Source organism: Drosophila pseudoobscura, chromosome 4, assembly GCF_009870125.1.
Source record: "Drosophila pseudoobscura strain MV-25-SWS-2005 chromosome 4, UCI_Dpse_MV25, whole genome shotgun sequence".
NCBI classification, from domain to species: Eukaryota; Metazoa; Arthropoda; class Insecta; order Diptera; family Drosophilidae; genus Drosophila; species Drosophila pseudoobscura.
This window is the reverse complement of record NC_046681.1, coordinates 19,487,409-19,499,118: the sequence shown is the minus strand read 5'-3', so window position 1 is coordinate 19,499,118 and position 11,710 is coordinate 19,487,409. Positions and strand designations below refer to the sequence as shown.

The following is an 11,710-nucleotide window of genomic DNA, read 5'->3' as shown; positions in this document are numbered from 1 at the left end:
GTAACACAAATTAGGAGTAATTTACTTTTATTTTTTTAAATGAAAAATAGTTTCAGGGAGTCGTTTTAATGTGCTTTCATGGTTAAAGGTAAGAATGTGGTTTCAAAATAACAATTTTCCTGCATTAAGAAATTCCACTTCTTCCAATGTGGGACCCATTCAATATTGTACGTAAAAGCAATCTCCTCTTTAGGAATCTGTTAGCATCTGCTCCTTAATATATTTAATTATATTTATAATTTAATAATAGGTTAGGAAGACTACTTACCCCTTTTACACGAGCTTGCATATTTTTAAAAAACCTTTAACGAAGAGTTTTTGAATAGTCAGAGAGGGAATATACTCATATTATTCAGACTTACATATAATATTTCTATCAAAAATATTTACTGAGCCATTGGTTATCTTATTCCAATAATATTTATATCATTACCCATCACTTTCATTTACTTAAAATGTTTCAACCATCACTCATAAGAACGGATACCCATTGTGATGTTCCAATTCCGTTTAATCTTCAAGTTTCAATTTCCGTTCGGCATCGCCCCCATGGCAACCCGTTCCCCGGCTCGAAGGGTTATCGCCTGAACTTGAACCACAGAGCTGTGGAAACTCTACTACTACCGACGAAAAATTGAACATTACTTCGATTAAGAATCAATTCTATATTTAGGTCCAATGCCTGCACGAGCATGACATGATGATGATTACAGGGGTTTTCAGAGCCGGATCCGATTCGAACCGTTCCGTTCCGATCAGATGATTGTACCTAGAGCATACACGACTGCACCCATGGGGATCCGAAACCGAAGCGTTCCGAACCAATCCGTCCCCGGTCATTAGCGTCGGTTATAATTGTAATAAACAACAGCCCATATGATGGTGAACTCGGTGTCCAAGATTGGGGGCTATCATCGGGCCTCCGCCTGATAACCTCTGCTGGCGTCTCTGCCCGCTGCTGCCCACAGTTCTAGGAGCGGGGGCGCAGGCTCTGTGGATTTTACAAATTTCAATTCATATTCATTCAATGCAAATACACACACACACACAACACAGAATTCAAAACAACAAAATTCTTGTCACCGCGATAGCAATGTGTGTAATGGGATTTGTGTTTGTTTTTATTTTTGTGGAACTTAAGCCAGCGCCGGCAGCGACGTCTACGCTGGCGTTGTGAATTAAGCGCTGGGAATTTGGGGCTGTGCTACGCTCCATTCGTCTTCAGTCTTGATAATACGACCGAGCGCGGCGTCCGGCCAGTCAGCAGTCACTAGCACCAGTTGTCGCCGTTGTCCGCGTCCACAGAGGCAGGGGCAGAGCAGACCATATATTCCACAATCCAATGTCTACGTCCACGTCCACCTCGCCTTCTTCGCTTCTTTACTCGATTTAAGTCTTACAGTTATTCTTGTTCGCTCTTTAATAACGGTTGTTTGCGTGTTGCGTGTGCGAAAGGGAGGAAGCGATTATTTAATTTAAGTACTGGCCGTACCGCGTGTGAGAACGAACAGCCGCCGTGTGTGTGGGTGTATGTGTGTGGAACCGCATCGAAATTCCAGATATTATACATTATACAATAAGCCTCAGTGAAGTGAAGTTTTCAGTTGTTTATTGGCACCATAACCAGTACCAGAAACAAAGGTCAACTCAAGCCCGATATCCGATAGCCGGAGTGGAGCGATTGCCTGGACTCTCACTCTCTCTAACCGATTTCCCCGATCCAAGTTCAACGGTGCATTCGCTCTCGCATTATCTCTTCTAAAGTTCTTCCCGCTCTCTCTCTCGCGCTGTCGCTGTCGCCTCTCTTTGGATCTGTTATCAGTAGTGCAGTAGCAACAGAAACTACATAGAAAATGGGTTGCACCGGCGGCTATTTGTCGGAGGCTCATTTGCGGGGCTTCGAGCGTTACAAGGTGAGTACTGGGGCACCTAGGGCTGGAGCTGCCCACCAATAAAAAATCAATGTCCTGCCCATCTCTGCCGTGCCCCAAAAGACACGACACCCCGTTCCTCCACTGCTCCCTGCTCACATATGCACTGAGTGAATCAATTGTTATTAAATTATATATAAAGCAAGACGATTATCGTTGGACAATTCAATACAATGCGTGTACCAGTTCCGGTTGCTTCTGCTTCTGTTTCTGTTTCTGCCTTTGCCTGGCGATTAGGCAACGAATGTGTGGAAATTGCCGTACTATCAAAAATTTTTAATGAATTACTAGTGTACTCATAGGGTCATCAATCCAGGGAGATAGGAAATAGACATAGACATAGGCTTAGTCAAACAAATGTTTCGCAAACGTTCTCTAATATAAGTCATTGAACTGTCACTGGATCGATGTTCCATGTGTTCGTTCCGCGTAGCCTTCCAATACTTGGACAATAGATAGGGAAAGAGTGGAATTTGTACTTGTGAAGATTACAATTACAGGGTTCTGTAACATTTCATATACTCGTACATACAAGATGAAGTAATGGAGATGGGGAGAAGTAGTTCATCAAAATTTCACTATCTTTTTCCCATAGTACAACTGCATAGACACTGGTTTCGTCAGTGTCTATATAATGCACCCATTCTGGAACTATTGTGTAAAGGTAAGTGATATATTTTCACACCAAAGAAACGTATTGAAACTCTCTTCTAAATGGACAGTTCCTGCCCAGATGGCTGGCCCCCAATCTGCTCACGTTTGTGGGCTTCCTCATGACCGTAGTGAACTTTATACTGATCTCCTACTACGACTGGGACTTCAAGGCCGCCAACGACAAGGAGATCGGCAATACAGTGCCCGCCTGGGTGTGGACTGTGGCGGCCATAAACATATTGATCTACTACAATTTGGGTGAATATTAAACGGATGATCGATTCCCTCGAAAATGTCATTATATTAATGTGAATGTGTGTGTTCCCCAACAGATGGCATGGATGGCAAGCAGGCGCGTCGCACTGGCACGAGTGGACCGCTGGGAGAGCTGTTCGATCACGGACTGGACTCCTATTCCGCAGCACTGATACCCATATATATCTTCTCCCTGTTCGGCACCCAAGACCTGCCGCCTATTCGAATGTTCTTCGTGATATGGAACGTCTTTCTTAATTTCTATCTAACTCATGTGGAAAAGTACAATACGGGTGTGATGTTTCTGCCATGGGGCTATGACTTCACCATGTGGGTGAGTGGTAACCGACCTCTTTTGAGGTTTGAGGCCCCTGTTTCATTGGAATCCCGTTTCCTCTTTCAGGGCGTGAGTGGAATTCTCTTTCTGGCCACTGTTTTGGGACCGGGAATCTATCGTTTCAGCATGTACGGCATTACGATTGCCAATGTGTTTGAGTTTACGCTGATTGGATCTGGCATGGTTTCAAGTCATCCTATTATAGCCAGAAACATCTACCTGTAAGTGTAATGCACTTTCTTTAAGCCAAGATAATCTACTTCTTCCCTTTAAGTTCCTACAAGAATAAGACGGGAAAGATGCGTCCCATGTGGGAGATGCTGCGTCCCTTCTTTGCCTTCGTCTGGCTGTTTGTGATCACCGTGATCTGGTCGTTCTTCTCGCGGAACGATGTGATCAACCTAGAGCCGCGCATTCTATGGATACTCTATGGCACCATATTCTCCAACATAGCCGTAAGATCGGACAGAACAACATTTTGACGGACAGTTGCGTAATTTCTAATGTTCCCCTGCGTTTAGTGCCGTTTGATTGTGGCCCAAATGTCGGATACCCGTTGCGATGGCTTCAATGTGCTCATGTGGCCCCTGGCGGCCACTGTGGGGGTCTGCTGTTTCCCCTACTACGAGCAGGTCTTCGGAATGGATCTCACATCGGACGGAGAACGTTGGATAGTCCAGGGTCTGACCATATTCTCTACCTTAGCGCACTGGCACTACGGCTATAGTGTGGTAAGTACTTTATATATTCCCTAACTCTGCAATCCAGTCAAATCTATTCTCGAACCCCTTCTAGGTCTCTGAAATGTGCAATCACTTCCATATCAGATGCTTCAAAGTAAGACAAACTCGCAGCCAAACGGCAGATCCACAATCACAACAATCCCTGCAGAATAATAACAAAATCAAGGGCCATTGAAACTAATTCGCTCACTAACACCCCCGCCCCCAAAGAAACATCATCAACGACAAGGCCACAAACAAATCAACCAACCATCTTGTGATATATATATATATATTTATATGGGGATCGATCCGAAAAAAAACATTTAACTTTATACCTCGCCATCGCCATCGCCCTCGTTTCGGCCAAGTCCGAGTCTAGGTCCAAGTGGTCCATACTCAATTCTAAACACTTAACCGATATTCTTTCTCCTTCTACTCATGCGGTGTGCATATAACGTGGTAAAGTCCATACGAAGCTACTATTATACCCTACTACAAAATACCTAACCCTAGTCCTAAGCAGCTAATCAGCCAGTACTTAACTCTTTTGATAAGACTCTTAGACTCGTAAGTGCATCCGAACCGAACCGTCTTTGAAGGCAGCTTTAACCCGCATGTGCTATGAGAGATCTCTAACCGCATGACCCGATAAGTATTATGTGCCTGAAGAGTGACTATTGAATGAATGGCAATTGCTGCAACGCTCTACTGACTGTACCGCCTCCATCCAATTGTAATTTCTGTAGATCAAAAAACAACCGACTGTCGCCGCGGAACAGGAACTGCAGGAGGAGTCCAAAGCCATAGAGCCCACGGAAACGGAAAACGTAAACATTGAAGAAGTCTAAGCACCAGCAGCAGTCGATTCTACTCTTTCGCTTTTGTGTGTTGTGTTTAAATTCGTTTGCTAGTGTTCAATTATTAAGCAATGTTCAAAGTGTCTGTAGGTTAAGTATGAAATGGCAATGAAAAATACAATTGTTAGTCGAAAAGAGAGAGAGATTTGAGATGATTTTGGGGGAGCTTTGAGAGCCTTCGGGGATAAGAAATTGGAATATTTCCATCACTCATGGATAAAAATATCTAAAGCACAGATCAGCAGGATTATCCATATAAAAGACTCAAAGAGCCATGAAACTTGGGAGCCGGAAACAATGATAGTTACTTCCTTGTTTTGTTGGAATCTCTCTTGAACGAGTGTTAATCCTGTGCTTAAATTTTATTCAGAATACTAACTTTGATTGAATATATGAAAATAATTTAGCAAAACTTTCATTATCTTACATTATAAACATAGCGCGCGTCATGGTATCCCGCATCCGCATCTATCGCACTAATTAAGCAGCAGTTGTGCCACAATGCTGTTGTCGTCGGATGGATTCGATGAGTGCATGCCGGAGCCGCTTTCGAGAAACTCGCGCAGCTCGTTCTCCAGATCCCCAGCGACACCGCCACTGGGCTCATCCTGCTCGTCAATGTCCATAGGCACTGGCGGCAGCTGGGGCAGGCCCACAGGCTGCTGGAGAAGTTCCGGCAGTTGGACGCGCGGTGAGGCGGGCGGTGGTGGCGGCAAACCAGCTACGGGAACAGAAATTTTATAATTAAAAGGGGGAAACTAAAGAAAAGGAAAATTGGTCTTATGATTACTCACCATAAGACATTCCCATGGCCTTTCGCAGAGCAAAGGGATCTGCTATGGCGGAGGGCGGCAGCTTCTTGGCCAAGTCGCTGATCTGCTGCGTCAGTTGCTGCGCGGTTTGGGCCTCCTCCTGACCCGCTGGCTGCACTAGACCCAGGTGGCTGGGCAGCGGTTGGGAGAGGCGTTCGTGCTGGGTTACCCGCAGCTTCTCGATTAGAGTGAGATTATTGCTTAGATGCTCGTGCATACGGCGGTTGAGCTCAAAAGTCTTCATTTCCGTCTCCATGCTGTCCAGGAAGCTCACATCGATGCCCAGTTCCTTGAGGGATTGCAAGCGCTTGAAGTCCACGCGAGTTTTCTTGTACTTCTCGTACTCCTGCTCAATTTGCTCTTGGGTTTCCTGTGGCTGGGCCTGCGCAGTGGATGACTCCTCGGTGTCGAAGCATTTCTCGATTTCCTGATGCTCGTACGAGTGCAGCTGCATGTTGTAGAGTTCGTCTAGGGACTTGCTGTGCTCCCCGTTGGTGAGAATGTCCAGCAGGCCGTTGGCTATGTTGGTGCCAAAGCTAGAGTCCTTAGTGAACTGAAGAATGCTCTCGGCGTACTCCGCGCTGGAGGCATCGCCGTAAGTACGCAGCACGAGCTTCGTCTCCTCGGCACTCAGCGTGGAGAATCGGGAGTCGAAGGTCGGCGCGAAGCTGGCATAGGCTCCGTAGCTCAGCGGCTTCACGGGCTTCACCACATTGCGGCTATCGACCTGACGCACTTGCAGCTGAGTGCTGCCGGTCTGGAGTTTGCCCACCAGATCGCCAATGGTTACGACTCGCTCGGGGCCCTCGGTTTCCTCTTTGATGAGCAGATTCAAGGTGGTGCTGCCATCGCGGCCTTGACGCAGGAAACCCATTTTGTGGGCATTCTTCTTGGCGTTCACACGCTGCTTGGCCTGTTGGGCGGCATTCTGTACCTGGGCCAGGATCTCCTCGCCAGTCAGGTCATCTACATACGGCTCGAAATGGTTTTTGGGTGCATTCTCCAGGCGCAAGGCTCTCTTGCGCTCCTCCTCCTCCAGTTGAGCTGGTGTGGGTGGCTCTTCTGCCCCCGTTGAGGCTCCCTCATCCGCCGAATCATGCAGATCGTAGCCCATCTCATTCGAGCTCAACTCAAAGCCCAGCTCCTTGGCCGTCAGCTCTCGCATGAAACCAGAGAGGGGCTTGAGACTCCTCATCATATTCTCCGGCTGCAAATGCTTCATTCCGACCTGCAGCAGCTTCTTAGCCGCCTTGTTGTAGACCGTGTCCACGTGGTTGTATTTAATGGCGTTGTCGCACATCAGCTTGAAGTCATCGCTGAATTCGGTCAACGTGGAGTACTCGTGGCCATCGATCTTTTGGCGCATGGTGGAGAAGTCCATGGGCTTGCTGATGATCGACGAGTAATTGGGGGCAATGTCGTCTGTGACGGGCCAGGCGAAGAACTGGTGCGGATCCCGCTTCTCCAGGAAGCGCAGCAGATGCTCCAGCAGCTTGTTGAGCGGCGATTTCTGCTGCTTCAGCTTGAGGACGCAGGTTCGTGGCTCTCGGCCGGACTCACTGCTGCTGCTTGGAGTTCTCGGCGCCTCCAGAGCTTTGGGTGTTAAAGTATTCTGGGAGCTGGCGCCGCCTGGTGTGGAAGGTGATGGGATATGGAGCTACAAAAGGAAACTCAGTTGACCCACAAAAATTAATTTCATATTCGAGACACTCACGTCTGGTAGTGGCTTGGTGGGACTGCTGCCTGCCAGGCCCAGCGATGACGATGGCAGTGATGATGATGCGGGCGAGGAAGCCATTAGTATCTCATCCAGTTTGCGCGGGGCAATCGGCTTGCTCACCGGGCAATTGGACGGAGAGTTGTCGGTGGTGATGCCGGCGTAAAAAAGTATATTCTCTGGAAGCGGCTGCGACTGATCGTCGTCCATGAAGCTGAAGCCGTCCTGGCTCGAGTCGGCATCAATTGGTGGCGGTATAACCGCCTGTTGCGATCCAAATCCACTGCAGGCCGCATCATCGTTGAGCGCTGCAAGTTCTTCATCCACCGAGTCCACATCTCGATGTTTGTCGCGGCTCTTGTGCCGCTTCTCCTTGTGGTGCTTGTGCTTCTTCTCACGGTCCTTCTTCTTTTTCTTTTTCTTGGACTTTTTGTGGCGCTCACGGTGACCACCCGTTTCCTGCAATTCATCAGGCACCGGAGACATCATGGCCTCGGCCGCCGTGGGGGGTCCATCTACCGCGCTGGACGTCATGTGGGAGTTGGAGCTGTACTCAGGAGTGGCCACTTTCAGGATGAGCTTCAGTCCCCGCTGCAAATGGGCCGGATTCTGGTGCTGGCTATATTCTGCACGAACGAACGCAAGCGGCAAAAATGTGTCAGTGGTGTCTCCTCGTCGGGGCGGCTGCGCCATCCACTTACCTTCATATTTATCCCGGCGCTCTGATTTGTTCTTCTTGTGCTTCTTGGAGGAGCCCATGGTCCTGGTGAATGTGCCACCAGTTAGGAAAACAAGTGATAAATTAATTTAATATAAACGAAAAAAAAAGCCAGCGAAAAGACGCGTGTGTCAGTGTGACCAGATCGATAAATATACCGTCCGACTCTCAGAAATATACCAAAATATACAGTGTCGTTATGAAAATATACCGTAAATATACTGACGAATTAAGTTCTATTGTACATATTCCTCGTTTTTGATATTCCGTCGAATATTACTAGCTAGTTAGATCTCTCAACTGTGCCCACATAGTTTTAATCTTTTGATGAATCAATTTCCTACAGGATTTACTTCTTTCAACTACTCCCATTTATTGTAATTTGACTAAAACAAGGTTTAAACAAAAAAGTTCAACAAAAAGGTACATTTTCGTACATGGTAATTACATAGTTGGTACATATTAACTACATATTTATGACATGTGGGCATTTGTGTACTTTACAGCACTTAAGCGATGTATCGATATGCGGTCGATTTAGAAATGCCGCCCTCTCGTCAGCCCTTTGTTATTTTAAACACGTACTTAATTTTATGTTGATTGCTAATCTGTGCTAATTTTATTTAATAGATTTCAAGGCCGTGATTTGCTTAAAGTAAAGTTTGTTTTTGAGACTCCCAGCTAATATTAGAGAATAGCATAAGTCCTAGAAATTTTTCCCTGACCCGCGGCGTTTTGATGGCGAGCGATCAGACATTCGACGCTTATGAACGATGCCACTAGATCGGCTACTGGGAGAAGCAGCATTCATCAGTCGACGGCCCGGTGAAGCAATCCTGAAAGGTCGGCGACCCGGAGAGGCAGCGCTGAACGGTCGCCGACCCGAGGCCAAAGAGGCCACCTTAATGCCTGAGTTCTTCTTAGCCTTCGCTATGGTGCCTGTGATAGTGCGAGTAGCTGTGAGGCCCTGGAGGGACGTATCCAACTTGTGTCGGATCTTTTCCAGATCGTGACGCATCCGCTGTATGTCCAGAGCTATGGTCTGCCTGTCGCGCTGCAGTCTCTTGTGCTGCAACAGCATTTGCTCCAGCATTACCTTCTGCTGCAACACCTCTCGAATGCGACGCTGATTGTGGAAACTCTTGCCACCAGTATCGTTCAATCCGCGCCGCATCATTACCATTACCTTCTGGTCCAGATCGGCCTTCATGGCCGAAAGGGGAAGGTTTTTCGAATTGCCAGTCGTCACCACACCCGTGGTACTGCCCCGGTTGGAGGAACTGCCGCCTCCTTTGAAGCGCGAGGACCTGCTGCGCGCCACAGACCTGCCGCGCGAGGCGGATCTACTGCGGAGGGACCTGCTGCGTACTGACTTGCTGCGCTTCCGAAAAGTTTTCTGTGGTGGTGCATTCGGAATCACAGCTATGGGCGCTGGTATCGTGGGAATTGCTCTCCGCGGCGGTTGAGTAGCTGTGGCCACAGCGTGCTCGATTTACGATGATTCGCACTTAATTTCCACTCAAGACTTACCCTTCATGGTGGAGTGTATGGTCGACACCATTTTATCAAAGGTCTTGATCACATCCGGCTTCTCGGAAAAATAGGTATCATTGGGAATCTGTACCTTCGGTTTGATCTTCATGGCGGTCTTATCTCTTTTGTTGCCCAGCTTAAAAATCCCCCCACCCTGCACACGGGGTTCGTTCTGCAGCTGATTTTGCAATATATGAGGCAAATTCAGTCGCTGTGTCATCGTGCCGCAAGCTTATAATCTTCTTGATATTTTGCTAAGGATCAAAAATAATTTAGGTTGCGAATTTTGATGCCAAATGATGCTAAAAGTTTGAAAAAATTAAAATTTTAGACGAAATTGATCTCTCATTTTAGAATTTAGAAATTAAATGCACAAATTTTGTTAACACATATCTCCAGCACTCTATTTTTGAATTTGAATTTAAATTGGAAATAAATCGCCCCCCGAGGCGTGCTTTGCAGCACTGTCGATTGCGATTGCCATTCCGATACTATTCCCATCGATTGTTTGATTGTTTTGTTTGCGCTTTTTCTCACATTTTCGTATTTATTTAATTTTGTGCTATATTTATGCTAAATCGTACTAAAGATCGGTGTTATAGATGGCTACTGATGTTCTTGCGGGCCAGCTGGGCATAGATGGTGCCATGCGGCTTGTCCACCGGGATGAAAACCTCATTATTGTCCCCAGGTACAATCTTCTGGAAAGGCTTCGTATCGAAGTTGAAATAATGCTTGTTTGGCATGGTCATGGAGATGACCGACACCTGCGGAATCACATCCAGCACCTGCTTCTCGCTCAGGTACAGGGTGTGCTGGACGGAGGGCGAGGAGACGCCCACCTGTGGATCTCCGGCAAAGTTCCTTAAGATGATATTCTTCACCGTTTGCCAGGCACGCGAAAAGTTGACCGTCTCTGTGTCCGAGTACTCCCAGGAGCAGTCCACTACAGTGCTGAAGATGCGATCATATTGGTCCGGCAGCGAGCGAAACTCATCGTTGACAAAGTTGACGAACGAGGATTGAGTGGTCTTCAGGACGCGAAGGCCCTTGATGCCAGTGATGACAGTTTGCTTGGGATCTACAAGTCACAAGTGGAAGTGGAGTTAAGTAATACTCGATTAGTATTGTCCTGGCACCCACCTGTCCTACGGATTACCACATCGCAGTAGTGCAACGCCGTGGGCGTAAAGATGAAGGCGTGGTTGTGCAGCGAGCGATTGTCAATGGAAGTGAAGTTGTTGCAGCTGCCCTGACCCTGATTATTGACAGACTTTGTCTCCTCCTGGCAGACACGCTGCCAGGGATAGGTCTCCACATGGACGTGGGCCTCCTCCACATGCGAGTACTTGTTGAGGAAGTGCTGCCCCAGCATCAGAGCAAACTTCTCGGGACTCTCGATGCCATACTTCTTGGCCAGCAGGTAGACGGTGTTCTTCTGCGAGTCGGTGGCCACGATGTCCGAGTTGTTGCCCTGGTAGTAGTCCTTCTTGCTGTACAGCTTCAGGTGAGTGCCCACCTCGAACTCCTGGATGGTGTGCACGGGTCCCTTCCTGCTTACGTGCAGCACCTTTACAGCATCCTTGCCGTAGCCGTGATCGGTGATCTCGTACTGAAACGGCGTCTCCTGGCCATCAATTGAGACTGCTGGCCTAGCACCGCTGGCATTGGTGGGCTGTCTTAGGGGCGTGGCAAACATTCTAACTGCAATTCTGTTCGGATAATGACTGACTGATGCCTAATCGCCTCCCGTCCGATCTTTTTATACAAGCGCAATCTTGATCGCAGTCACGTAGTGCAAGTGTACCACGGGATTTGATGCGCAAAATTTAGTAGAAAGTGGAGCGGACCGTGTGCGCCGTTTATCTTTTCCCCCAACTTAAGTTCTTAGAGGGCTTACGAGTGCTCATTCTACGTAAATTTCTACAGAAGCCCATTTAACGCCTTGCTGCATGCAAATATGACTAATCCCCGAATGATTGTCAAGGTCTGGAGCCCTGTTGTCAAGCATTCTATCTCCAGACCATGTAATGACCATGCTTACTTTCTTTGGGTATAATATTTGAACACTATTTTGCAAGTGATAAGGTGTACATATAGAAATGTTATTACAAAGTCTGAGAAGTTGTAAGATTTTACTGCTTTTCTTAATTCCCAATCTCCACGGGCTG

General features: G+C 47.4%; 4 protein-coding genes across 8 annotated transcripts in view; 1 reads left to right on the top strand and 3 right to left on the bottom strand.

Annotated features, from left to right (window-relative positions):
- Positions 1 to 8,186, bottom strand: part of Brd7-9 (Bromodomain containing 7/9) — a 35,805-nt gene extending 27,619 nt beyond the window's left edge. The window contains exons 1-6 of one of the 4 annotated variants that reach the window (XR_004469147.1): positions 7,990 to 8,186; positions 7,286 to 7,914; positions 5,554 to 7,228; positions 5,186 to 5,480; positions 269 to 300; positions 11 to 213 (exon numbers count right to left, since the gene is read on the bottom strand). Coding sequence is in view for 1 of the 4 variants with exons in the window: in XM_001356437.4 (XP_001356473.2) it covers positions 5,236 to 5,480; positions 5,554 to 7,228; positions 7,286 to 7,914; positions 7,990 to 8,047 (2,607 nt within the window). In the remaining 3 variants the exon portion in view is untranslated. Of the gene's footprint in view, positions 1 to 10; positions 214 to 268; positions 301 to 5,074; positions 5,481 to 5,553; positions 7,229 to 7,285; positions 7,915 to 7,989 lie in introns of those variants that run through there. The other 3 variants (XR_004469146.1, XR_004469148.1, XM_001356437.4) reach the window with 3 other exon arrangements.
- LOC4817278 (ethanolaminephosphotransferase 1) lies at positions 1,207 to 4,900 on the top strand. Of its 2 annotated transcripts, none has more exons than XR_001451106.2 (9): positions 1,207 to 1,913; positions 2,527 to 2,595; positions 2,654 to 2,843; positions 2,918 to 3,174; positions 3,244 to 3,398; positions 3,452 to 3,632; positions 3,699 to 3,908; positions 3,973 to 4,361; positions 4,649 to 4,898. XR_001451106.2 is itself a non-coding variant. In XM_001356438.4 (9 exons), the coding sequence occupies exons 1-9, from the start codon at positions 1,854 to 1,856 to the stop codon at positions 4,748 to 4,750; spliced, it is 1,266 nt and encodes a 421-aa protein (XP_001356474.3). In that variant the 5' UTR covers positions 1,209 to 1,853; the 3' UTR covers positions 4,751 to 4,900. The 2 variants fall into 2 exon arrangements, 1 of the variants encoding a protein (XP_001356474.3); XM_001356438.4 differs by having other exon boundaries at positions 1,209 to 1,913; positions 3,973 to 4,014; positions 4,649 to 4,900.
- Positions 8,187 to 8,600: 414 nt separating the features above from the next.
- On the bottom strand, positions 8,601 to 9,915 carry LOC4817008 (uncharacterized). The gene is made up of 2 exons (XM_001356436.4): positions 9,537 to 9,915; positions 8,601 to 9,476 (listed from the first exon to the last, which is right to left on the bottom strand). The coding sequence occupies exons 1-2, from the start codon at positions 9,757 to 9,759 to the stop codon at positions 8,713 to 8,715; spliced, it is 987 nt and encodes a 328-aa protein (XP_001356472.3). The 5' UTR covers positions 9,760 to 9,915; the 3' UTR covers positions 8,601 to 8,712.
- Positions 9,916 to 10,059: 144 nt separating this feature from the next.
- On the bottom strand, positions 10,060 to 11,282 carry Uro (Urate oxidase). Its single transcript, XM_001356435.4, has 2 exons — positions 10,683 to 11,282; positions 10,060 to 10,620 (listed from the first exon to the last, which is right to left on the bottom strand). The coding sequence occupies exons 1-2, from the start codon at positions 11,236 to 11,238 to the stop codon at positions 10,136 to 10,138; spliced, it is 1,041 nt and encodes a 346-aa protein (XP_001356471.2). The 5' UTR covers positions 11,239 to 11,282; the 3' UTR covers positions 10,060 to 10,135.
- Positions 11,283 to 11,710: the final 428 nt, after the last annotated feature.

What these genes read in the sequence shown, in the direction of transcription:
- LOC4817278 (XM_001356438.4), top strand. Translation starts at nt 1,854, where the DNA reads ATGGGTTGCACCGGCGGCTATTTGTCGGAGGCTCATTTGCGGGGCTTC. An exon ending in GGGGCTTCGAGCGTTACAAG is followed by an intron (nt 1,914 to 2,526) that starts GTGAGTACTGGG and finishes TTTTTCCCATAG; the next exon opens with TACAACTGCATAGACACTGG. An exon ending in ATTGATCTACTACAATTTGG is followed by an intron (nt 2,844 to 2,917) that starts GTGAATATTAAA and finishes GTTCCCCAACAG; the next exon opens with ATGGCATGGATGGCAAGCAG.
- Uro (XM_001356435.4), bottom strand. Translation starts at nt 11,238, where the DNA reads ATGTTTGCCACGCCCCTAAGACAGCCCACCAATGCCAGCGGTGCTAGG. An exon ending in TGTGGTAATCCGTAGGACAG is followed by an intron (nt 10,621 to 10,682) that starts GTGGGTGCCAGG and finishes TGTGACTTGTAG; the next exon opens with ATCCCAAGCAAACTGTCATC.
- LOC4817008 (XM_001356436.4), bottom strand. Translation starts at nt 9,759, where the DNA reads ATGACACAGCGACTGAATTTGCCTCATATATTGCAAAATCAGCTGCAG. An exon ending in CATACACTCCACCATGAAGG is followed by an intron (nt 9,477 to 9,536) that starts GTAAGTCTTGAG and finishes CTGTGGCCACAG; the next exon opens with CTACTCAACCGCCGCGGAGA.